The sequence below is a fragment of the Cervus elaphus genome, chromosome 11 (genome assembly GCF_910594005.1).
Source record: "Cervus elaphus chromosome 11, mCerEla1.1, whole genome shotgun sequence".
NCBI classification, from domain to species: Eukaryota; Metazoa; Chordata; class Mammalia; order Artiodactyla; family Cervidae; genus Cervus; species Cervus elaphus.
The window spans coordinates 88,077,710-88,103,905 of record NC_057825.1 but is presented as its reverse complement, the minus strand read 5'-3'; the positions used below and the strand labels follow the sequence as shown (position 1 = coordinate 88,103,905).

The 26,196-nt window shown below is 38.7% G+C and overlaps 2 protein-coding genes and 1 long non-coding RNA gene across 4 annotated transcripts in view; 1 reads left to right on the top strand and 2 right to left on the bottom strand.

Annotated features, from left to right (window-relative positions):
- Positions 1-26,196, bottom strand: part of NLRC4 (NLR family CARD domain containing 4) — a 44,965-nt gene that overhangs the window by 2,579 nt on the left and 16,190 nt on the right. For both annotated transcript variants that reach the window (XM_043918296.1, XM_043918297.1), the window contains 4 exons: positions 17,855-17,947; positions 17,533-17,703; positions 14,681-14,773; positions 11,885-12,052 (listed from right to left, as the gene is read on the bottom strand). In XM_043918296.1, coding sequence (XP_043774231.1) covers positions 11,885-12,052; positions 14,681-14,773; positions 17,533-17,703; positions 17,855-17,947 — 525 coding nt within the window. The remainder of the gene's footprint in view (positions 1-11,884; positions 12,053-14,680; positions 14,774-17,532; positions 17,704-17,854; positions 17,948-26,196) is intronic.
- On the top strand, positions 9,493-14,822 carry LOC122703811. The gene is made up of 3 exons (XR_006343617.1): positions 9,493-11,081; positions 11,920-12,335; positions 14,718-14,822. It is a non-coding gene; the product is annotated as an uncharacterized LOC122703811 (long non-coding RNA).
- LOC122703810 (ORM1-like protein 1) lies at positions 12,774-14,520 on the bottom strand. Its single transcript, XM_043918298.1, has one exon. The coding sequence runs from the start codon at positions 14,429-14,431 to the stop codon at positions 13,970-13,972; it is 462 nt and encodes a 153-aa protein (XP_043774233.1). The 5' UTR covers positions 14,432-14,520; the 3' UTR covers positions 12,774-13,969.

Below are 26,196 nucleotides of genomic sequence, written 5' to 3'. Positions count from 1 at the left end.
GTCCTTTCTGCCTGTGCCTCTTTCCCAGGTTCTTCCCAGCAAAGTATGTGCCCAGTCAAAATACTGGTTGCCAGTTAGCATGTCTGTATATAAAGCTCCTTCGCCTGCAAAAAGCCATTTCATTTCTCCTTCTCAATTACCAGAACAGATTGCACCACCTGAAATGAACTTAAATGAAGAAGAATTTCAAGCCCATCCCACCCTCTAAGGGTAAGCTATTTATACAGGCTGCCTGCCAGGCTTAAAGAATGGTATCAGTTAGATTTTTGGATAATTACCAGAATGTGCACAAGCACACAAACCAAGAATAAGTAATGTAATCCACAAGGGCACGCATTTTGTTCATTGAATCTGGTGTTTTTGTCGTCATGAGGAGCAGACTGCTGAGAGAAAAGGAATCAGTGACATTTAGCTCTGTAGACTGTATGTGGGTTGTGGAGAATGCAAGTGGCTTGATCCTAATTCCAGGCAGAATCTCAGATTCTCTGGGTAGAAGGATTCTGATCCTTGAAGGGTTCCTACAACCTAAACCAAGCTCTAGTGTGACAGAGCTCTTACCATTTGTTCATTCAACAAACATTTTTGAGTGCCTACCATGTACCCTGGGTTGTGCTGGGTGCTGGGGATGACATAAAAGGACATATGGTCTCTGTCTCCCTGGGCTTACACATGGTGTGAAAACATACATGGTGAAGTAACCAGATGGAAGATAGGTGCTGTGGTAGGTCCGGGTGCCCTGGGAACACACAAAGGCCTCCCAGCCCCACTTTGCAGAGCAGTGGCAACTGGGCTTATATACTCCAGGAGAAAGACAAGGATCCTTCTAAGGGAAAATTGAACTGCCTCCAAGGAAAGGCCCTACACAGGAAAAGCTATTTTTCTTTCCTGACCACCCGCTGTGAACCTAAGCCCCTCCCTCAGGTGCAGGGAGCTTCCTACCGACGTGTGCCTCACTCTAAAATGTGAAGAGAACAGTTCAGGAATACCAGACAGTTGAGAACAGCCTCCAACAAGGAACTAAAGACAGACAAAAAGCCGAACAAAAAGCTCCCAAGAAATGAGGCAACATAGGGGACAGGAAAAACACACTTCATAAATTTAGTTTTTTTCAGAGATCCCAAAAAGTTACTGTGTCCAACACAGTAAAAATAAGATGCTATTTTTTTTTTTTAATTACAAGTAGAAAGCAAAGCAGAACACTTGGAAAATTCTGAGGATCCATGTGGCAGCAGGATTTGGTCCAGAACTTACCGCTGAGCTAGAACATAAGTATGGTCTGTGGTGGTTCTTTTTTTGAGAAAAAAAATTGGATAATGGAGTTCAGATGTGATGACTGTCTTTTTGAGAACATGCTAGATTGTGAGTTCAGCCTCAAACATCTAAATCAAACTATGGCATCTAAAAAAGTAAGTGAGAACAGGTGCAGTAGATCCCTGAGCTCACAATGATTCCTATTCAACAGTCCCAGATTGCTGATCAGGAAGAAACAAAATTTGGGAAGTCAAAATTGAAACATGGCAATTAAAGCTTTAAGATGAAGTGTAATCTTTAAGGAAGAAGAGCGGGGAGCGGAGAGCCTAGGACCAGGTTCTAAGAAAAACTGGGAGCATTTAACGTCTCTGTGGAGAAACTGCCATGGTAAAGGAGACTGAGAAGTAACCAAGGTAGCATGGAAGTCAAGAGAACATTTTGAAAAGGAGCGAATGCTCAGCATCAACTTTTACATAGGTAACTCAGACGCTTTGGGGAAATAGCCATTAAGTCATATGCACATGTGTAGAGTCAGCTGCAATAAGTAGGAAGCAGAGGATGGTCAGAGAGTGGAGATGTGTTGAGGCTTCATAAATTTTTGCCTTGAAGGGAAGGAGGGAAAGGATGATAGTCATAGGAGGAAGATAGGAGTCAGGAAGAGTTCTATATAAAATGAGAGAGATTTGAGCACCTTTAAAAACTGATAGGAAGGAGTGAAGACGGGCATAATTGGTGAAATGATCTTGAACAGGGATGAGGGCAGGGAAGGGATCTCAATCAAGGCTGGAGCAGAGAGACTGACCTTAAAAGGGGAGAGACCTACTATAATTTAATAAGAAAAGTAGAGAGAGGGGAAAATCACATTCATTGTGAAATAGAGAAAGACGTGGATTAAGGAGAATAAAGTTTAAAATTGCTTATGTAGAGAGCTGCATACAGAGGCACAGTAAGATTGTCAGGAAATGTTGACAGGTTGTGTTTATTGTTTATTCAGAATTGGATAGATCACAAATTTCACCTGTTCACTCATGAATCTATCACTTAACCTGAGAATTAGAACATGGATAAAAACTTGGATCTATTATGTGGCATCCTGCTGTTGTGCACATCTGTCCCCGCTGACCCACAGAAACTACTGTTCTGATTAAGAGTTTGTCATTCTTTTGTATTTTTTAAAATACAGTTTTTACAAGTACTGTATAAATACAGTTGCTTAGGATATACTTTTAGGGTCTTTTTGATACATAATATACATACCATAAAATTCAACCTTTAAAAGTGTAACTATAGTGGGTTTGGAGCTTCCCCAGGGGCTCAGCAGTAAAGAATCCACCTACAATGTAGGAGATGCGGGCAGGAGACTCGGGTTCAATTCCTGGGTTGGGAAGATCCCCTGGAAAAAGGAAATGGCAACCCACTCCAGTATTATTGCCTGAAAAATCCCAATCCATGGGATTTGGGTCTCAAGAGACATGACTGGGCAACTAAACAGCAACAACATAATGGGTTTTAGTATAGCCACAAAGTTGTACACCACTATCTAATTCCAGGACATCTTCATCACCCCCAAAACTGAACTCCACAGCATTAGCAGTCATTCTCACCCCACCCCCCAACATTGGCAACCATTAATCCACTTTTCGTCACTATGGATTTGCCCATTTTGGACATTTCATATAAATGTAATCATACTATATATGGTCTTTTGTGACTGGCTTCTTTCACTTAGTATGATATTTTCAAGGTTCATCCATGTTATAGTCTGTTCTAATACTTCATTTCTTTTTATGGCTGAATAATACTCTGTTTTGTAGATATATAACATTTTGTTTATCCACTTAGTAGTGATGGGCACTTGGGTTGTTTCCACTTTGGGATTATAAAATATGCAATGAACATTGCTGTGCATGTTTTTGTATGGACACATATTTTCATTTCTCTTGGATTCTTCAGAGTGGAATTGGTAACTCTATGTTTAACCTTTTGAAGAGGTGCCAGAATGTTTTCCTAAGTAGGAAACAGTCCAACCACCAGCATATGAGGGCTCCTATTTTTCTGTGTCCTTGTCAACACTTTTTATTACCTGTCCTTTTTTTTTTTATTGTAACCATACTAGTGGATGGTAAGAGGCATTTCACTGTGGCTTTGGTTTTCATTTCTCTGATGGCTAATGGTACTGAGCATTTTTTCTGATGTTTATTAGCCATTATATATCTTCTTTGGAGAAATGCCTATTTAGATTTTTGTCTTCTCTAAACTCTATCCAGTTGTCTTTTTATCAATGAGTTGTAGGAGTTCTTTATATATTCTAGATAGTAGTCCTTTATAAGATATGTGATATGAATAAAGCCACTACAAACATTCATGTCCCTGTGTCTCCGCTTTGATTAATGAAATTATTTATGTTGCTCTGCTTTTTCCTGATCAGTTTTGCTTAATTTTTATCTCTATTCCTTTGTTACTCTTTAAAGAACCATTTTAAGCTTTACTAATCTTTCTTTAAATTTATTTTTGTCTTCTATTTCATTGATTTACATTCTTATGTTTATTACCTTGAGTTTACTCTTTTTCTGGCTTCTTAAATTAGAAAAAATAATTTTCAGCCTTTCTTCTCTTCTACTATAAGTATTTAAGACTATGAGCATTTTGCTCAAGCCCTGCTCTTGCTGCATGCTATGTTTCAATATATAATGCTTTCTTACCATTTTCTCTAGTATTTTCATTGAAACTTGTCATTATAAACCTGAAGTGTACCTATCTGCCAAACTGTGTGATTTTTCCCAGTGGTCTGAGTATAGGTACAGAACAAGTGGAAAATTGAGGATAATCCAGGCTTTGAGTTTTGCCAGCAAATACGCCCTAACCACTGTATCTGATTTCACACCTCACCTCCACATCTCATTTTCTCCCTACATCTTATTAAGTAGTCTTTATTTAGAAACTCCATCTAGAAACTCCATCTCTCATTATACTTTCTTCATTTCACTTTTGCATCTATCACACACACAGGCCATCACTAAGTGTCATTGCCTAAATTGACTTGTCATACTATGGGCCATAAGAGTTTCAGCTATTTTGACAAGAACGTTTGCAGGCTGAAGGATGGAATTTAAACTAGGTGGGAAGAAAAGTCAAAATAAAGAGGAGCTATTTAGTAGGTAAGTGGTAGTGGGCTCAATGGACTGGACGTCCCAGTGAAATGAAATGAACTGGTGATGAGTCAGTCACTAAGTAACTAAGATGGAAATTTAGAAGGCTGTTTGAGAATGAATTGTCTGAATTTAATATCTTAGAGGTAGAAGAGTTTTAAGTGGAATTATCATAATCTGATAATTCCGTCCTCACAGATGGGTGAAGGATAATAGAAGGGAAGGACCAAAGAGGAGGTTCCTGAGTGTTGGCTGAGTAGTTTCACATAAGAAGTGAAGTCTTAGTTGATGACCAAAATTAGACGGTGAGGAATTCTGTAAGTTGGTTGTCAAAGGCTTCAGTGCATAAGAAAAGATGACAATAAATTCAGAGTTCATAGCAATAAGGACAAGCCATAGTTCAGTTAAATGGCCTAAGCCACATGGAAGTAGGAATCCTTCATGAGGTTGGAGGAGTGGACTGGAAGGACAGTGAAAATCAAGGAGAAATTGACCTTGGCTTTTGGATTCTGAGAGGCATAAAGATCAAGAGAATAAAAAGTGACTAAGAGAGCTGTAGGGGAGAGCAAGGTTTCAGTTAGGACCAGGAGGTGTCTAAAACCCTTGCTAAAAAGGTACTTTTCTGAAAATGCTCCCTATGTCTCCAGCACATCTTATCTACCACATATTTCATTAAACACTTCCTATGACATATTTCCTCCCTGCTGCTTCCTATGTAGCCTATATTTCATTAGACTCCCCATCTCTTATTACCAGCCTGCATTTTATTATCCCATCTCAAGACATATTGTGTCTCATCCATCACATATACCATCACTAACTAGGGATGGGAATCCCAAAGCCAGTTCTGACCCAGGAGAAGTATTATGGACCAGAGTCAAGAAACTTACACTAGAGGCTTGAAGAATTGGTTGGTTCAGATATCATAAAGAGTTTGTGAAATCATACAAATGTATTTTGGAGTTTGGGGATGATTTTATATATAAGAAAACAGCATTTACTATAATGGGTTTTCTAAGAACCCAAGCTAGCCTATATCTCATGGCAAATTGTGGAGGTGCTATAAGGTCTTTTGTTCTTTCATACAACATATTTATTGAATGTGGGATATATACTCAATACCAAGTCTAATGGTCTGAGCCCTGTTCTCTAAGATCTCACAGTTTAGTGGGGCAGATAGATACATGAATACATTATCTAAGTTCAAATGGTAAGTGCTCTAACAAAAATAAGTGGCTGTCTGTGTGTAATAATGAAAACCACAGTTTTTTTTAAGCCTGAATTGAATATAAGTACATTGGAAGACTGACATGTATATTAAAGCTGAACATATGAAAAGTGAAAGTTAGTTGCATCCAACAGTTTGTGGCCCACCAGGTTCCTCTGTCCATGGTACTCTTGGGGCAAGAATACTGGAATAGGTAGCCATTTCCTTCTCCAGGGGATCTTCCCAACCCAGGGATCAAACCTGGGTCTCCAACATTGCAGGCAGACTCTACCATCTGAGCCACCAGCGAGGCCCAAAGCTTAACATATGCTTTACCTGTAACCCAAACCCACTCCTATGTAGACACCCAGCAGAAATGTGCCCATGTGTTCACCAAAAGATGTACACAAGGGTGTTCATAGCAGCACTATTTGTAGTATTCAAAAGCTAAAATTACTCACACATCAACAGTAGAATGGAAAAAAAAACAGTTGAAGTATGTTCACACAATAGATTTTACAGCAATGAGAATGAATGAATCTTGACTACACATAATAATGTGGATGAATTTCACACACATGATATTGAACCAAAGAAAACTCAAAAGAATATATAGTATATGATCCATTTATGTAAAATTAAAAGGCAGCCAAGACTAATCTATGATGTTAGAAAGTCAGGGAGCTGGGAGAAGGGAGCTACAAAGCTGAGACTCTTCTGTTTCTTTCTTTCTTTTTATTTTTTTAATCTTCCATGTCTTGATCTGGGTACTAGTTACAGGGGTATGTGAATCTTATGAAAATTCATTGTGCTATCTACTTAAGATTTGTACACTTTTCTGTGGGTATGTTACACATCAATTAAAAACAAAACCAAAAGGACCCTGATTTTGGCTGCTTCTGCCTTTTAACATGATTCATATTCTGGAGGAAATAAATCTATTCTTCTCTCTGCTGTTAACAGAGCCCAGTAGTAGAGGGGAAGAGGAGAGACCTGAACGTGAAGCCTGTTATTCATGGAGCACATTAGTCTGGCTATGTGAAGGAAGGGCTTCCCTGGTGGCGCAGTGGTAAGGAATCCTCCTGTCAATGCAGGAGACCCAGGCTCAATCCCTGGATCAGGAAGATCCCCTGGAGAAGAAACTAGCAACCCTCTCCAGTATTCTTGCCTGGGAAATCCAACAGACAGAGGAGCCTGGCAGACAGTCCACAGTGTGGTAAAAGATTGGACAGGACTTAGCGACTGAACAACAATGTGAAGGAAGGTCCTGAACTGAGTTTGACATTAGGGGGCTAAATGTAATTGAATTACTCTTCATAATAACATAGAAGGATTTTTTTTTTAATTGTTCGGGAATTGTAAGAGATGGTGATGAAATAGGGCAGGGCAATTGACAGGCAACTGGAGCCTGAATTGGCAGAAATGGTCTTGTATCTATTGGAGAAAGGGGAAGTGCCAATATTAAACTTAAGTGCTATTAAGAGCTATCATGTAAGCCCACCCTTTACAAATACTTATAAGCATTCAGTAAATCTGCTACATCTGTAATTATACTGGGACCTTGTTGTAGATGTTAGGGATAAGTGAATTCTCCCCATCTGAGTAACTTGGAGAACAGGGAAAGGAACACCACAAGGGGTGAGTTGACATGGATCCAGAGTCACACAAAAACAAATGCAGAGCCAGGAGGGACCATGGAAACAGAAGCCCTGGATCTAACGTATGGATTAGAGCAGGTTTTTTTAATCATTTTTTAAATTGAAGTATAGTTAATTTATAATATGTTAGTTTCAAGTGTACGCCGACGTGATTTAGTTCTGTATGTAAATTTTTCCTGTTCAGATCCTTTTCCGTTACAGGTTATTGTAAGATATTGAAAGTTCCCTGTGTTGTACAGTGGGTCCTGTTGCCCATCTATTTTATATATAGTAGTGTGTTTATGTTAATCCCAAACTTCCAATTTAATTCTCCACCTGCCCCCAATCCTGCTGTTTTCTTTGGTAACCGTAGATTTTTTTCTATGTCTGAGAGTCTGTAAATAAGTATTTACATCATTTTTATAGATTCCACTTATAAGTGGTGTCATATAAAATTTGTATTTCTTTGTCTGACTTACTTCACTTCACATGATCATGTCAGGGTCCATCCATGTTGCTACAAATGGCATTTCATGCTTTTTTATGGCTAATATTCTATTGTATATATGTACCACATCTTTTTTTTTTTTAGGTGTTTTAAGGCTACTTTAAAGTATATATAAATACTATAAAAATGTATGTGTATGTGTGCATTGGATAACAAGATAAAATGTGCTTTTAAAATGTGGGTCATAGTCAAAAAAGTTTGAAAGATGCTGGACAAGAGGCTTAAAACAACCATCTAGGTTACTCTTAGGGGTGCGGAAGAGAGAGCATAAGGAGACTACTTCACCAAGAGTAGCTAGTGGGAAGCTGATGTATAGCACAGGAAACTCACCCTGGTGCTCTGTGACAACCTAGAGGGGTGAGATGGAGTGGGAGGGAGGTTCAAGAAGGAGGGGACATATGTATACCTGTAGCTGATTTATGTGGCTGTACGGCAGAAACCAACACAACATTATAAAGCAATTATCGTCCAATGAAAAATAAATAATTTTTTTTTAAAAAAGGAGACTATTTCACCAAGAAAGAGAGACATCAGCTATGTCTTAAAGGACTGTAGAGGAGGTGAAGGACTTCCTACAGGGAGTGCATGTACAAAAGCATTTTGGAGGACTAGGAAGAGGTTCATGAGGCTGAAGCCTCACATAGGTGGGGAAGCATGCAGAAGATGAAGGTGGAGAGGAATGTGAGTTGGGTTCTATTGTGAAGGATCTTATCCATCAGAAGTGAGCAGGCTGAAGAAGTTCTTTTTTAAAGGAAGATGACCCTAGCATCTGGTTCCTCTTGAAGCTGCCAGAGAATAATGATCACAGTACCATTTATTGAGCATATATAGTGAATCAGTATTGAACTTCTTACTATTCATTAGCTCAGTTATGGATTATAATAACCTCTCATATGGTAGGCATTGTAATGATCCCCATTTGACAGATGAGCAAACCGAGATTCAGCAGCTTGAAGCTGCTGCAGGCCATATATCTATCAAGTGGAAGGGATGGGTAGGTCTGTCTGACTCTAAAGCTAATTCACTTAACCATTCATAATGATGGAGCCTCTAGAGGGGACTGACAGACAGCAGTCTCATCACCTGGCTAGAGACCAAAGGCAGAGAATGCTTGGCTCACTTTTCAGCTAATGCCTCACATTCAAGCAGACTGCTTTTTATACCTCTAGCTGCATGCGTGTGCACACTCAGTTGTGTCTGACTCTTTGTGACCTCAAGGACTGTAGCCCACCAGGCTCCTCTGTCCATGGGATTTTCCAGGCAAGTATCTGGAGTGGGTTGCCATTTCCTACTCCAGGGGATCTTCCTGATCCAGGGATCAAACCTGGGTGTCCTTCATTGGCAGGCGGATTCTTCACCACTGAGCCACCTGGGAAGCCCTTACATCTTTGGGGGGTGGAGGAAATGGCTGGAGAGGAGCCACACCAGCACCCGCACTCTCTCGCTCCTTTCATCAGCTCTTCTGTCTCTAGCCTTATCCCTGCTTTGGTCTAACAACCTTCTTATGTCTCTGCTTCTTTTTTTAAAAAAATCTGGCTTTGCTGCATGGCATGAGGTGTCTTAGTTCCCCGACCAGGGATGGAACCAGTGGCCCCTGCAGAGGAAGTGCAGAGTCCTAACCACTGGACTGCCAAGGAGATTCCATGTCTCTGTGTGTTTATAAAACAGGGATAATAGTTATGTTTTATTACGTATATAATGGCAATTCCACAAATTCTTTTTTAAAAGCACTTTGAGAATAAATTAGTTCTTCATTTTGTCATTTTTTCACTTGCATCTTGGGGTACATCATTACAGGTAAATTCCCGAGTCAGCTGTCTTCTGTTATATTTCTCATTTACACATGGATGCTGTTAGGCACTAGGCTATTAAAGTGAAATGGCAAATTACTCCCTTAGCTTAGTTCTTAGTAAACACACCACACCATCTCCTTCTCTGGTCTCCATAGTCAGCCTCAGAAGTGGGCAAGTTAAGCAACTACCTACTTACAGATTTGGAAGATGACAAAGGGTCTCTACCTAAAAATGCCTTCCCTCACCTGTAATTCTGATTCTTCACACTCCCCAACAGCCTCCTTGAAAAGAGATATCCTTTCCAACTGGCTTTAGGTATGAGGTTACCTGAGAAGGATTATTTATTAGCTAATTAGCCTGTCACAGAAACCCCACCTGCTTCCAATATCACCCAGAATAGCAGAAGGTCCCAAAAGAATGACACCCAGGCTGATATGATTTGATGATTAAGGGAGCGAGTGGAGGAGATGAAAGTGGAGTTAGAAATTAAAGGAAGGAGAGGACTTCCCTGGTGGTCCAGGGGTTAAGAATCTGCCTACCAATGCAGAGCACACAGTTCAATCCCTGCTCCAGGAAGATCCCACATGCTGCAGAGCAACTAAACCTGCAAGCTGCAACTACTGAAGCCTCTGTGCCCTAGACCCTGTGTCCCACAACAAGACAAGCCACCATGATGAGAAACCCATGCACTGCAACCAAGAGTAGCCCCAGAGTCCAAGCACAGCAGCAGAGACCCAGTGCAACCAAAAATAAGTAAAAGAATTAAGGGAAGGAAAGACCCAGAATCTCAGCACCATTAAGAACTGCAGAACCTTTGGGCAGCCTACGGACTTAAAGACATACACACCTCTAAGAGAAATTTTTTAAAAGCGGGAGTTAGTGTTTAATGAGTACAGAGTTTCAGCCAGGGAAAATGAAAAAGTTCTAGAGATGGATGGTGATGGTGGTTGCTTAAGAATGTGAATCCACAAAACTGTGGATTTTAAAGTGGTTAAAATGGTAAGTTGTATGATGTGTATCCTATAAATACTTTCGAGACAATCTGTGAGGGAAATGAAGGCAGTCAAGGCTGTTGTCACCAATCCTTTGCCTTAGGTAATATAGTAGTCAGCCTTCAAGCTGGCTCCAATGATCCTCACCTCCTAGTATCCATCCTTTCGTGTTGTCCCCTCCCACACTGGGTTGGGCTGACATGAGTAACCATAGGACACAGCAGAGACGACCCCAGAAATGATCTTCCCAGGCTAGGTCCTAAAGGGTATTGCAACATCTAACTGATTTCTCTCTTGGATCTCTTGCTCTGGAGAGAGTGAGCTGCCATGTTCTGAGGACGTGCAAGCGGTATATGGAGAGGTCCAGGGATGAGAAACTAATGCCGCATCCAACAGCCAGCATGAACTTGCCAACCAAGTGAGGAGCCACCTTGGAAGCAGGCTTCCAGCAGCCCCAGTCAACATCTGTACTGCAACCTCATGACACAAAGCCAGAACCACCCAGCTAAGCTGCTTCCAAATCCCTGGCCCACAGGAATGAGAGGTAATGTTTATAGTTGTTTGTTTTATAGTTGGTTTAAGCCACAAAGTTTTGGAGTCATTTTACACAGACTTGATAAGTAAGACAGAGAGTGTGGGGACACTTCAGCTGCCTGAGGCTGTTGTGTCTTCAGTCATCTATGTATCTGTATTTGTCCCTGGATTATTTTGCAGCTACTTAAATGTATTCCATGATTCCATTTACATTAAAATTGTACTTGGGCTTCCCTGATGGCTCAGATGGTAAAGAATCTGCCTGCAATGCAGGAGACATAAGAGATGCAGGTTCAATCCCTGGGTTGGAAAGATCCCCTGGAGAAGGGGATGGCTATTCATTCCAGTATTCTCACCTGGAGAATTCCATGGACAGAGGAGGCTGGGGTTCCAGTCCATGGGGTCACAAAGAATTGGGCACGACTGAACGACTAACACATTCTTTCTTTCTTTTTCTTACTTGTTTTGAATACCCAACAAGTGACTTAAACATATTTCCCAAGATTGGAGGGGCCTTGCTGAATTTCAGATAGTTAAGGCCAGGAAGAGCAATTCCTAACATAATATACCTTATCAGATAATGTGAATGTTTTTCCTTTAAACACTTTAGGTGAAATGCTTGAAGACAGGCCAGTGTCTTCAATCATTTTACTCTTTAACATGTGTGAACACTCTTTCAATATGTTTGTATAAAAAAGAGGAGCCAAATAAATAAACAAATCAGATGCTAGCTAACTAACTAAATAGAACAAACCAACTGAAGAACTTTGTGAGGGCTAACTTCCTTTCTTTTAGCTCTGTGTGTATACCTACCTAGAATTCTAATCTCTGCATCTGTGAGTCTCCAGTTTTTCAGCCCAAGCTTGACGAGCTGTGGAACCGTCTCCAGTTTCTCCAACAGTCTGGCCAGACTGGCTCGTACATCACCACACCAGGGCAGCATCAGAGCAGTCAGCTCTTCTAAGACGTGCAGCCTGTCAACTTGAAGAACCAGGGAGCAGTTTCAGAAACTGGATCCATCTCAAAATTGATAAAGGATGAAGGGACGTGAGAGAAGGAATGACTATTATCTCTGAAGCCTGCTCAGTGTGCAATAAGAATTTACTTGTTTTTTTGTTAACATTTTTATGGGAAGTGTTCAAGAATATACAAAAATATATAAAACTAATATGCCAACTTTCAACAAACACCAAATCATGGATAATCTTGCTTCATTGTCATTAAATCCTTCCCTTCTATATTATTTTGAAGCAAATCTCAGACAGTAAGTACTATGTTGTTTTATTTTAACATAGTCACAGAATTGTTATCACAGCTTAAAAATCTCATCACTAACTTCTTAAGCAAATTTGTCTTGAATGTCACTCTCTCACCCTAGCTCCCTGGAAGGAGGCAAGCAAGTGGGAATCTCAGGTGCAATGATATGGGAAAACTGATAACTCAAAAGCCATTGGCCTGTATTCTTTTTTTTTTTTTTTTTTTTTTACACCAAAGAAAAATTTTATTAAAGTATAGATTACTGGTTATTTAAAAATACAAACATACAAAGGCATTATCATACAACTGATTTTCTAAACTCAACACTTTTAAAATACAAAACAATGATCATTACCCCTAAGAGTCAGTTTGAAACAAACTGACTTTTAAGTTGGTTTTATAATTCTTTTCACTCAATCTTGCTTACAAATGTTACTAGGTTTTACAGTTTCATTCCATATCAGAACTTTTTTTGACATGTTTACTTCTCAAAGTAGTATATAGTTATTTCTTGGAATTAATATTAGCAGCTATAGAAAGCTTCTCTATGTGACAAAAATTCAATATGGTTTCTGCTTTGGAAATAGTTATTTCCAAATAACTATTTTGAGTTATCTACACTAAGACTCACATATTGAAAGGTAAAATATGAATGGGTAAATGATGGGGATTGAGAGCATGAGGACTAAGAAAAGATGATGTTATCTTTTACTGCAGACCTGCTACAAGAAAACTCCATTATTTACTTTGATAGTATTACTAGAGAAGCAGTTTCTGCCAGATCACAGGTTGGCTAGGTAGTTGTCCATTTTAATTTTCTTTACTAAAGAATGGCAGACAGCAACAATTAAATTGCTCCACCAAATAAGCAGAGACTTTAAGTTACCATATACTTTAATTATGAAAAACAAATTGTTTTCTTAATTGGTTTAGCAGCCTTGTATCTGGAAAGGCAGCAAAACCCACTCTGTTCCAAAATTAGAAGGCCAGCTCAGAGGCTGCTTCTAAGATGCCTGACTATCTTCTATCATCAATCAGTCATGAAAGTGGACTTTCATGAACTCAGTAATAAATGTAAAAATAAACTCATTTATCAAACAATGTTGAGCCTGCAAAAGCAAAAAAGTTCATAAGGTAGGAATTGGTTTGTTTAAAACAAAGGATATATATCCTCCTATATAACACAAGAGGAATATGTATGGTAGTAAAAACAATTTATAATAAACCTGTAAAGAGATGATTCTGGTTTACATGTAAGTCGGCTTAAACTGACCACGACTGAATGATTGAAAATTTTCTTCTCCGAACATAATGCCCATTCATTATAAGCTAAGCCAGACTTACTTTCTTATAAATCTCTATTTCCTTGGATTTATCGACTACACCCTTACTTTACAGCCATTTAACTTATAAGCTGGGCCTGCCCAGCCTGCCCATAAAGGCTCTCTTCAGAAAGATACAAGATGCATTAAACAGAGGCGTCTTCCTGTAAGAATCTGTACTTCAAAACAGCCTAGGAAGAACTAGCAACTGGCTTTCCAATGTAGCTACCTCTCATTTCACATTATGCAGTTTACTAACCACTCCTTCCTTACAGAAAACTCAGTAGCTGTAAAACTTTTTGTTCCATTTCAAAACATTTCAATACTTATTAATTCCAAAGATCCGAACACCATGTAGCTGTGGCATTTTGGGAATTAGCACACTCAGGAGAGAAGCTGTGTTTAGGATGAAGTGAGTTGTATCATACTTCGTATAGAAACTTGCCAGAAAATATAGAATTATTGGAGAAATTGTGAAAAACTTCCGTGAAGATGTAAACTGTACTCCATAGTCCAGTTGTTCCCAATGAGTTAGGAGCCTTGCTTTACCCTGGTCGGGAGTTTCAAAAGGTGTTCCTTTTACTGCATGCAAAAATACATACATCCCCAGATTATGTATAACATTTGTTAAAGTCCAAGCAACAGGAACACTGAAGAAGGGAATACTGAGTAAAACAATGTGAAGCAAGCCAACTCCCAATGCATATGTCAGCCACATACCACGGCTGTTCATTACACGGGTATTCGGATTCACCTCGCTGTGGGCAACGCCAACATTCATGTTTGCGCCGCCGCCCCACTCCCGGCAGCCGGACAGAAGCAGTACCAGCGCCGCGGAGGCGAAGGCGGCGTCTTGGTCTGTATTCTTGAAGAGTAGTTTAAAAAAAGGGCTACATTGACTTATGTAATGACTTTCACTTTCACTATGGTCCATCTAGTAAGGCATATGTGGATAAAAGAAACTACAGGAGTCAGGCTCTGCTTTTCTGACCTTTTGAGTATTTGATTTTGGCTAAATTGTCATTCTTACTTAGTTGATGAAGAGCTTCTTTTCCATCCTTTTCCAGATGATTTTCAGATAAATCAAGAATGCTCAGTCTGGCCAAGTTATGAAGATTCTGAGCTGGAAAAAAGAAATTTCAATCCAAAACAAGACTATAAATGCATTTAAAAATATCCTTAGAAGAATTCTGAGTCCTTGTTTTCTTTGTTGGTAGCATACAAATCATTATTTCACTGGATTAATATGATTATCCCAAAAAAGTCTCTGGAAAGATTTAACCCCCAGTTGCCACAAATATGATTGATGCACATATATTTCCTGGTCCTAAGTTCTGACTAAAAAACTTCAATTCACCAAAAGCCTAAGGCAGCCTGGAAGATAGTTTTTATGTCATTTTAGTAAAATCACTCTGCTTTTCTAGCCTTCAGCAGCTTCGTCTTTAGAATGAGGAAGTTGAAATGGATAAACTCTGAGGTTGCTTACAATTCTAAATACCCTATCATGCAGGAGAAACAAAGGAACAAAAACCAGATAAGATGAGCTGTTCTTTGTGTACTCAGTTTAGATAATTTTGTTAATGTCATAGTTGTGATGCTAATAACAAAAACTTAGAAATTAAGAAAAGACAGATGAGAAAAACAGAAAACAAACAGCAAAATGGCAGCTGGAAATCTATTCATATAAATAATTATATTAACTGGATTAAACATTCCAATTAAAGACAAAGATGAATAAAACTAAATTTTCTTTTTTAAAGCAAGACCCAACTCCATGCTATCTATAAGAGATGTATTTTAATAACAAAAATACAAATATATTGAGATTAAAATTTTGTGAAACTATATTACATGTAAACATTAATCATAAATGCCATTGTTAGGCAGTTAAAATAGGAAAAAGGAGTCCAAAATGGCGGTGGCTAAAAGACAAAAAAAGGGAAAAGCCCATGAAAAGGAAACAAAGGAAAATTTTGAGGACTGGAGTGAGAACCTCAGGTGAAACAAACACGCCCCCTTCCTGGCTAGCCCTAATTTGCATATGGCAGGCTCAGAGGGGAGGAGACAAAAACGTAAAAAAGAGGGAGTCAAGACAAGTGGGGCCTCTCCTTTGGGGTCTGCCTGCCTTCACGCCTCGAGGGTGTACTATCCTTTGTTTGCTGAATAAAGCTCTGAGCTGTAACCGAGCTGTAACACAGGTCCACCGTTTCAAATCTTTTGTTGTGGCGAGACAGAACTGACGAAATTACACTCTTCTGACACTATCATTCTAGTGAAGAACTGCTTAATTCTTTTCTTCATTTCAGGTATTTATCATGGTTGTTTAACTTAGTTGAAGTTTTTCCTATCAAGACTGATTGGAAGTATCCCCTTTAGAAATTAGTCAGTTTTTTAGCGAGTGGCTGAAATAGCTCAGTTGGGAGAGCGTTAGACTGAAGAAGAAGAAGAAATTAGTCAGTTTTTTAATGAATACATGCCCTTGTTATAATATTAGCTATTATTATTTTTAATCAATCATATGAACCCTTTTCTTAGAGTAAAGTATCTTCTCTGATTTGGTTTAAAATACAAAGCCTGGGACTTCCCTGGTGGCTCAGTGGTAAAGAATCTGCCTGCCCATGCAAGAGACATAGATTCCATCCCTGGTCCAGGCTGATTCCACATGTCACAGAACTACTAAGCCTGTGCACCACAGCTACTAAGCCTGTGCTCTAGGGCCTTGGAGCCACAACTACTGAAACCTGTGTTCCCTAGAGCTTGTACTCCTCAACAGGAGAAGCCACTTCAGTCAGAAAGCAACTGGAGAGTAGCCCCTGCTCATGGCAAATAGAGAAAAGCCCAAGCAGCAACAAAGACCCAACAGAGCCTAAATAAATAAATAATTTTTTAAAACCTGCAGAGCTCCTCTTAAAAAGGGTACAGCTGGTATTTTCAGTTCTAAACCTGTGTCTCCCCAGGGCAAGTGAAGAAGTAGAGTGTGCTCCTCATTCTTATGCTTCTCATTGTTTGGCCTTTTCTAATCCCTAGGTTTCTCTAACTTTTGATTTACATTGGCATATACATAATTTTCTTAGGAAAGTTTACAGATTCTTAGCAGTTGTTTATTCTGTTTTTTAAAGGGTTAGACCATCTTTTCCCCAAAATCCTAAATTTAAAAAAAACACTAAATTGACCATATCTAGTTTATCCGGAAATATGCAAAAGTTTCTCCATACTTGGTATATACACCCTTTAGAAACTCAAGAGTCAGCTCTTATACTGATGCATATTGCCTCCATCTTAACAGGGCAATAGGTAAGAATTAGGACAGAGAACATTTAAGAAAATCCTTCTCTCTCTGCTTCTCAATCACTTATTTATCCATTCAATCAAAATTTTATTAAGCAGTTATTATATAACAGAATGTTCCAAGTTTCAATCACTCATTTCTTATTTTCTTCCTCTTTACCCTCTGTTGGGCTTCCCTGGTGGCTCAGCTGATAAAGAATCCACCGCAGTACGGGAGACCTGGGTTCGATCCCTGGGTTGGGAAGATCCCCTGGAGAAGGGAACAGCTACCCACTCCAGTATTCTGACCTGGACACAGGTCAGAATTCCATGGGCACAACTGAACTGAGTGACTTTCACTTTCACTTACCCTCTCTTAAAATGACATCTTCAATTATCCCCAAATTCTCTCCTATTACTCATCCATAATAAATTTTCATTCCAGTCACAGAGAAGATCATAAAAATAGCTTAGATGTTGCCTAGAAGTCTTTATTATCTTTTCCAATTTCTCTAAAGACTAAATTTCCATTTGAGAGACTTAGGATGCCTTAGTATAAACATATGTCATGTTTTCTTATACTGTTTTCATTCAGTTAATGTAGGCAGCAGTTACCTAGGGTTTTCACAGCATTTCCTGACAGGCAGCAGGAGACTAATTGAATTTCTTTAAGGTCACAGGGTTCGGCTGATAGAGACTTGACTATGTAATCCATTCCTTCCCCTATATCAGACAAGTGGGTCAAACGAAGTAAGCACATCTTTTTCAGATTTCTCAGATCTTCAGCTGCAAACCAATGGAAAGGAAATGCATTAGGACACGAAGTACATAAAGGCCTTCTTCTTGCATTGTATAAACACAGTCGGTGTCAGAGTCTTTACTGTTCTTGTTATTAAACTTATATTAATAAAAATATTAGAGAAAACAAAAATCTGACCTAGTTTTAAAGCATCTTCTTCATTCATCTTAATATTATCCAGTATGAGCTTCGTAAGGTTCTTCAAATTACCTAAACTGTCAGTCAGACCACCTGCCGAAAGAAAAGGGATTGGTGTTCAGCTGTCATTTACTAGATTTCTGTGACCAATCAAAAGAATTTTGTTCTACCATGGGCAAGAAATGTTCATGAAACTGAAACACAAATATATAGTTTTTGGTCAGAGATGGAAGCACGCCTTCCCAATATAATGGAATTATACTGGAAAGGTAACTGGGAAATCTCCAAACAGGTGAAAATTAAACAACACACTTCTATGCAAGCATCAAATAAGTCTCAAGGAAAATTCGATAATATTTTGAAAAAATATTTTAAAAAACTAAAATATATCAAAATCACAGGTTAACAGTTGCTGAAAGGAAGATTTAGAGCATTGAATACTTATGTTAGAAATAAGGAAAGTTTTCAAATCAGTAACCTAAGCTTACTTAAGAAACGAGACAGAGAAGGGCAACATAAACCCAATGGAAGAAGAAGCAATGCGATAATAAAGGGCAGAAATAAAAAAAAAATTGCAAACAGATAAACAATAGGGGGAAATCAATGGAAATTGAAAGCTGTATCCATGAAAAGGTCAATAAATTTGATAAATTTCTAGCAAGACTGATAAATAAAAAATGAAGAAAAACAAATTACCAATATCAGAAATGAAAAGGAAGATAACAATACAGAAATCACAGATGTTAAAAGAACAGAGAAAAATATGCGTAAACTTGACAACACAAATGTGTGTGTTTTAGTTGCTCAGTCGTGTCTGACTCTTGTGACCTCATGGACTGTAGCCCATCAGGCTCTTCTGTCCATAGGATCTTTACAGATAAAACTACACAATTTCTTTTCTTTAGTTAATTAATTTATTTTAATTGGAGGATAATTTCTTTACAATACTGTGGTGGTTTTTGCCGTCCATCGATATGAATCATCCATGGGTGCACATGTGTCTCCCCATCCTAAAGCTGCCTCCTACCTCCCTCCCCACCTCATCCCAGAGCACCGACTTTGAGTACTCTGCTTCATACATCAAACTTGCATTGAAAATTACACAATTTCTTGAAAGCTCCAAGCTACTAAAATTTATCCAACATTACGTAAATAACCTGAATAGTCCTATGTAACTGAGGACATTGAATTTGTAATTTAAATTTTTCTCAAAAAAGAAAGCTTCAAGCACGGATAATTTAACTTGCAAATTCTACTAAACATTCAAAGAAGAAATAACATCAATTCTATACAATAACTATCAGGAAACAGAAACACAGGCAACACTTCCCAACTCATTTTATGAAGCTACCATTAACCAGCATGAAACCAAGACCAAGAAAATAAAACAAAAAACTTTGAAGCAATATCACTCATGAACACAGAAGCCAAAATTCTCAACAAAATATTACCAAGGAGTCCAGCCATACATAAAAAGAATATTATACTACCACCAAGTGAGCTTCATACAGGAATGCACGATTGTTTTGATATTTGAAAATCAACCCATGTAATTCACTATATTAACATTCTAGATAAGAAAAATGAAATGATCATATAAATTGATACAGCAAAAATATTTGTCATAATCTAATAATTATTCATGAGAAAAACTTTCAGCCACCTAGGAATAGAAGGAAACTTCCTCAACCTGATAAAAAGCAACTTAAAAAAAAAACAAAAAATGACAATTAATGAATGTCATACTTAATAGTGAAAGTCTGAATGCTTTCTCGCTAAGATCAGAAACAAGGGAGGATGTTCACTCTCATCTCTTCTGTTCAACACTATGTACTGCAAGTCATAATCAATGCAATGAGACAAGACAATGAAATAAAAAGTATACAAATTGGAATGGAAGGAATAAAAATATTCTTTTTGGAGGGGACATGAAATAAGTTTATCATAGATACAGAGTACAATATCAACACACACAAAAATCAATTGTATTTCTGTTGCAGGGTCGGGGGGCACTGACTGTGGCAGAGCGAGCATGGGACCTTTGAAGGAGGTCCCCATTATCTTCATTACCTCCAGCATAGTTTGGTCTCAGGTCAAACAACACAGAGGGAACACAGCCCTGCCCATCAACGAAAAATTGGGTTAAAGATTTACTGAGCATGGCCCCGCCTATCATAACAAAATCCAGTTTCCCCCACAGTCAGCCTCTCCCATCAGGAAGCTTCCATAAGCCTCTTATCCTTATCTGTCAGAGGGCAGACAGAATGAAAATCACTATCACAGAAAACTAATCAAACTGATCCCATGGACCACAGCCTTGTCTAACTCAATGAAACTATGAGCCATGCTGTATAGGGCCACCCAATATGGACAGGTCATGGTGGACAGTTCTGACAAAACATGGTCCACTGGAGAAGGGAATGGCAAGCCACTTCAGTACTCTTGCCTCGAGAACCCCATGAACAGTATGAAAAAGCAAAAAGATAGGACGCTGAAAGATGAACTCCCCAGGTCAGTAGATGCCCAATATGCTACTGGAGAAGAGTGGAGAAATAACTCCAGAAAGAATGAAGAGATGGAGCCAAAGCAAAAACAACGCCCAGTTGTGGATGTGACTGGTGATGGAAGTAAAGTCTGATACTGTAAAGAGCAATATTGCATAGGAACCGAGAATGTTAAAAGTCCATGAATCAGGGTAAATTGGAAGCGGTCCAACAGGAGAGGGCAAGAGTAAATATCGAAATTTTAGGAATCAGTGAACTAAAATGGACTGGGATGGGCAAATTTAACTCAGATGACCATTATATCTACCACTGTGGGCAAGAATCCCTTAGAAGAAATGGAGTAGCCATCATAGTCAGCAAAAGAGTCTAAAATGCAGTTCTTGGGTGCAGTCTCAAAAATGACAGAATGATCTCTGTTCATTTCCAAGGCAAACCATTCAATATCACAGTGATCCAAGTCTATGCCCTGACCAGTAATGCTGAAGAAGCTGAAGTTGAACAGTGGTTCTATGAAGACCTACAAGACCTTCTAGAACTAACACCCAAAAAAGATGTCCTTTTCATTATAGGGGACTGGGATGCAAAAGTAGGAAGTTAAGCAACACCTGGAGTAACAGGCAAATTTGGCCTTGGCGTACAGAATGAAGCAGGGCAAAGGCTAATAGAGTTTTGCCAAGAGAACGCACTGGTCATAGTAAACACCCTCTTCCAACAACACAAGAGAAGACTCTACACATGGACATCACCAGATGGCCAATACCAAAATCAGATTGATTATATTCTTTGCAGCCAAAGATGGAGAAGCTCTAAACAGTAAGCAAAAACAAAACTTGGAGCTGACTGTGCCTCAGATCATGAACTCCTTATTGCCAAATTCAGACTTAAATTGAAGAAAGTGGGGAAAACCACTAGACCATTCAGGTATGACCTAAATCAAATCCCTTATGATTATACAGTGGGAGTGACAACTAGATTCAAGGGATTAGATCTGATAGGCAGAGTGCCTGAAGAATTATGGATGGAGGTTGGTGACACTGTACAGGAGGCAGTGATCAAGACCATCCCCAAGAAAAAGAAATGCAAAAAGGCAAAATGGTCGTCTGAGGAGGCCTTACAAATAGTTGAGAAAAGAAGAGAAGCTAAAGGCAAAGGAGAAAAGGAAAGCGATACCCATTTGAATGGAGAGTTCCAAGGAATAGCAAGGAGAGATAAGAAAGAAAGCCATCCTCAGTGATCAATGGAAAGAAATAGAGGAAAACAATAGAATGAAAAAGACTAGAGATCTCTTCAAGAAAATTAGAGATACCAAGGAAACATTTCATGCAAAAATGGGAACAATAAAGGACAGAAATGGTATGGACCTAACAGAAGCAGAAGATATTAAGAAGAGGTGGCAAGAACACACAGAAGAACTGTACAAAAAAGATCTTCACGACCCAGATAATCATGATGGTGTGATCACTCACCTAAAGCCAGACATCCTGGAATGTGAAGTCAAGTGGGCCTTAGGAAGTATCACTAGGAACAAAGCTAGTGGAGGTGATGGAATTCCAGTTGAGCTATTTCAAATCCTAAAAGATGATGCTGTGAAAGTGCTGCACTCAATATGCCAGCAAATTTGGAAAATGCAGCGTGGCCACAGGACTGGAAAAGGTCAGTTTTCATTCCAATCCCAAAGAAGGGCAATGCCAAAGAATGCTCAAACTACCACACAATTGCACTCATCTCACACGCTAGTAAAGTAATGCTCAAAATTCTCCAAGCCAGTCTTCAGCAATACGTGAACTGTGAACTTCCAGATGTTCAAGTGGATTTAGAAAAGTCAGAGGAATGGCAGAGATCAAATTGCCAACATCCATTGGATCATTGAAAAAGCAAGAGAGTTCCTGAAAAACATCTATTTCTGCTTTATTGATTATGTCTAAGCCTTTGGCTGTGTGAATCACAACAAACTGAAAAATTCTGAAAGAGATGGGAATACCAGACCACCTTATCTGCCTCCTGAGAAATCTGTATGCAGGTCAAGAAGCAATAGTTGGAACTGTACATGGAACAACAAACTGGCTCCAAACTGGGAAAGGAGTATGTCAAGGCTGTATATTGTCACCCTGTTTATTTAACTTACATGCAGAGTACATCATGTGAAATGCCAGACTGGATGAAGCACAAGCTGGAATCAAGATGCCAGGAGAAATATCAATAACCTCAGATATGCAGATGACACCACCCTTATGGCAGAAAGTGAAGAATAACTAAAGAGCCTCCTAATGAAAGAGGAGAGCAAAAAAGTTGGCTTAAAACTCAACATTCAGAAAACAAAGATCTTGGCATCAGGTCCCATCACTTCATGGCAAATGGATGGGGAAACAGTGGAAACAGTGACAAACTTTATTTTGGGGGGGTCTAAAATCACTGCAAATGGTGACTGTAGCCATGAAATTAAAAGATGCTTGCTCCTTGGAAGAAAAGCTATGACCAACCTAGACAGCATATTAAAGAGCAGAGACATAACTTTGCCAACAAAGATCCATCTAGTGAAAGCTTTGGTTTTTCCAGTAGTCATGTATGGATGTGAGAGTTGGACTATAAAGAAAGGTGAGCGCTGAAGAATTGATGCTTTTGAACCGTGGTGTTGGATAAGACTCTTGAAAGTCCCTTGGACTGCAAGGAGATCCAACCAGTCCATCCTAAAGGAGACCAGTCCTGGGTGTTCATTGGAAGGACTGATGCTGAAACAGAAGCTTCCATACCGTGGCCACCTGATGTGAAGAGCTGACTCATTTGAAAAGAACCTGATGCTGGAAAAGATTGAAGGTAGGAGGAGATGGGGATGATAGAGGATGAGATGGTTGGATAGCATCACTGACTCAATGGACATGGGTTTGAGCAAGCTTTGGGAGTTGGTGATGGACAGGGAAGCCTGCTGTGCTACAGTCCATGGGATCGCAAATAGCTGGACACGAATGAGCGACTGAACTGAACTGAATTTCTCTAGTAGCAATAAATAATTGGTAACCAGATTTTTAAAAGATATTTATTTATTTATATTGGCTTCACCAGGTCTTAGTTGCAGCACAAGGGATCTTGATCTTCATTGCAGCCTAGTTGTGGCACTTGGGATCTAGTTCCATGACCTGGGATTGAACCCAGGCCCCTTGCATTGGGAGCAAGAGATCTTAGTCACTGGACTGCCAGGGAAATCCCAGTAACCAGATTTTTTAAAATACCATTTACGACAGCTCCAAAAGAATGTAAAAGGTATAAATCTAATAAAACATATACAGGATCAACATGATGAAAAGTTCAAAATAATGAAAAAAAATTAAGAAAAATCTAAATAAATAGAAAGAGGAACCATGGTCATAGGTTGAAATAGTCAACATAAAAATTATGTCAGTTCTCTCTAAATTAGTCTATGCATGTGTGTGCCAAGTTACCTCAGTCATATCTGACTCTTCATGAAGCTATGGACTGTAGCCCTCTAAGCTCCTCTGTCCATGGAATTCTCCAGGTAAAAAGACTAAAGTGGGTTCCATGCCCTCCTCCAGGGGGTCTTCTGGATCCAAGGATCGAACCAGTGTCTCTTTACGTCTCCTGTATTGACAGGCATGTTCTTTACCACTTGTCCCACGTGGAGAGCCCCAAATTAGTCTGTAGATCAATGTAATTCCAACCAAGATCTCAGGAAGAATTTTTGACAATATAAATGTGATTCTTTGGAATTCACTGCTGATCTAGTGGTTAGAACCCTGTGTTTTCACTACCGAGGGCTCAGATTCAGTCCCTGGTTGAGGAACTAAGATCCCAAGAACCCACAGGCTATGAGGCCTAGCCAAAAAAAAAAAAGTGATTCTAAAAATTTATATGGAAGAACAAAGGAACTGGAATATTTTGTAATTTTTTAGAAAAATAAAAAGTAATTTGAAGAAATAATACTACCCAATTTTGTGACTTACTATAAGCAAAAGTTACTAAGACAATGGAGTATTGACAAAAAATAGGCATGGATATTGGCACATGAAAGATCAATTGAAAATAGTATTCAGAATTATACCCATACAACTATAGCCAAATAATTTGGGCAAAGATTAAAAGGTTATTCAAACATGATAGAATTGTCATTTCAATAAACAGTATAGCTGGATATCCATAGGGAAGAAAAATGAACCTTGATCTAAACTTAACAGTTTATACAAATGTTAACTCAAAATGCATCACAGATCTAAATGTAAAATGTAAAGCTTCAAAAGAAAATATGGAAAAAATCATGTTGACCTGGGGTTATGCAAAGTGTTCTTAGACATGCCACCAAAAGCATGATTCACAAAGAGAAAAAGTGGACTGCAATAAAACTTTTGTCCTATGAAAGGCACTTTTAAAGAATGAAAAGACTACAGATTGGAGAAAATATTTTCAAATCACTTATCTGACAAAGGACTTGTATGCAGAATGTATTAAAAAAAAACACTTAAAACGCAACACTAAGAAAACAAATTAACCCAATTAAGAATGAGTAAAAACTTGAACAGACATTTCACTAAGTTGGCAAATAAGCGCATGAAAAATTTTCAACTTTTATCAGCCAACTCTGATGAGATAACACTATGCATAGAGTTCTAGTTTCTCCATATCCTCAGCAGCACTTGGTATTGTTGTTTCCTTTTTTTTTTTTTCATTATAAAATGAAACAAAAGAGAAAAATAGGAAGAATACTAAGTGCTAGTGAGAATGCAGAACAACTAAAATTCTTATGTATTGCTATTGAAAATGTAAAAGGTACAGAGTGGAAAATAGCTGGGAAGTTTCTTCAAAAGTTAAACAAGCACTTGTCATATGGCTCAGCAGTTCCAGCACTAGGTATTTACCCAAGTGAATTGAAAGCTTATTTTTACATAAAAACTTGCATAATAATGTTTATAGTAGCTTTACTTATAATTGCCCAAGCTGAAAATAACCTACATGCTCTTCAGTACTGACTAGATCATAGCTGTAAGAAAAAATAAGTGCTGATTACACACTCAAATGTCAGAGAGGATGAGGGAGATGATGTTATTACAAGAAGTAGAATAGGTGACCTCTGTGTCTTACTGGAGATTATGTGTCTTGTCCAAAGAGCATAGGATCAGATCATGAAGCTCTAGCCAGTTGAAACCAAGTGCAATTGTCAAGTCTGTAATTTTAAAGAGAAATGAGAATCCTGTATTTTCATATGACATCTCCCAACTTCAAAATGGTGACAGCTCCTTCAAGGAAAAGAATCATTGTGAGGGGAGAGGGAAAGGAAGGAGACTTTTCGTTATAGATTATTTTATAATTTGGACCACGTGAATATCTTACTAAAAAAATAAATTTAAAATATTAAGAACAAAATATTGGCTAGCATTAAAAAGGAAATTTTTAATTATATGTAGATCAAATTCAGCCTGTAGGTGACCAGTTTGCCAAATTGGCACAAAGGAATTGCCATCAAGAGGAGACAATAAGCCTTCTAACACAGAAGGTAGTCTAATAGTCTGAGTAACTATCCAGAACCTTATAGAAGGGATTCTTGTATTAAGTAGAAGGTTGCAAAGCTTATCTGTACAAAAGATTCTAGGTTCTCAAGATGATAGAAAATGTCCTCTACATGGTGACAAGTGAGGCAGAGCCAAAAGGAAAATCATTTGTGGATGAAAACCAATCACAGATTACAGTCACATAAAGCAAGGCTCCTGTCGACCCATAACTACAGAGAACTCGGCAGCCCTTGCTCTGGTCAACAGGAGGGATCTACACAGGTGTGGCTGGTCTACACAGGTAAGGGTCTACACAGGTAACCCTCACCTTTAGTGTTATTTT

Bases quoted from the DNA above. Each gene is read 5' to 3' on its own strand.
- LOC122703810 (XM_043918298.1), bottom strand. From the start codon at position 14,431: ATGAATGTTGGCGTTGCCCACAGCGAGGTGAATCCGAATACCCGTGTA.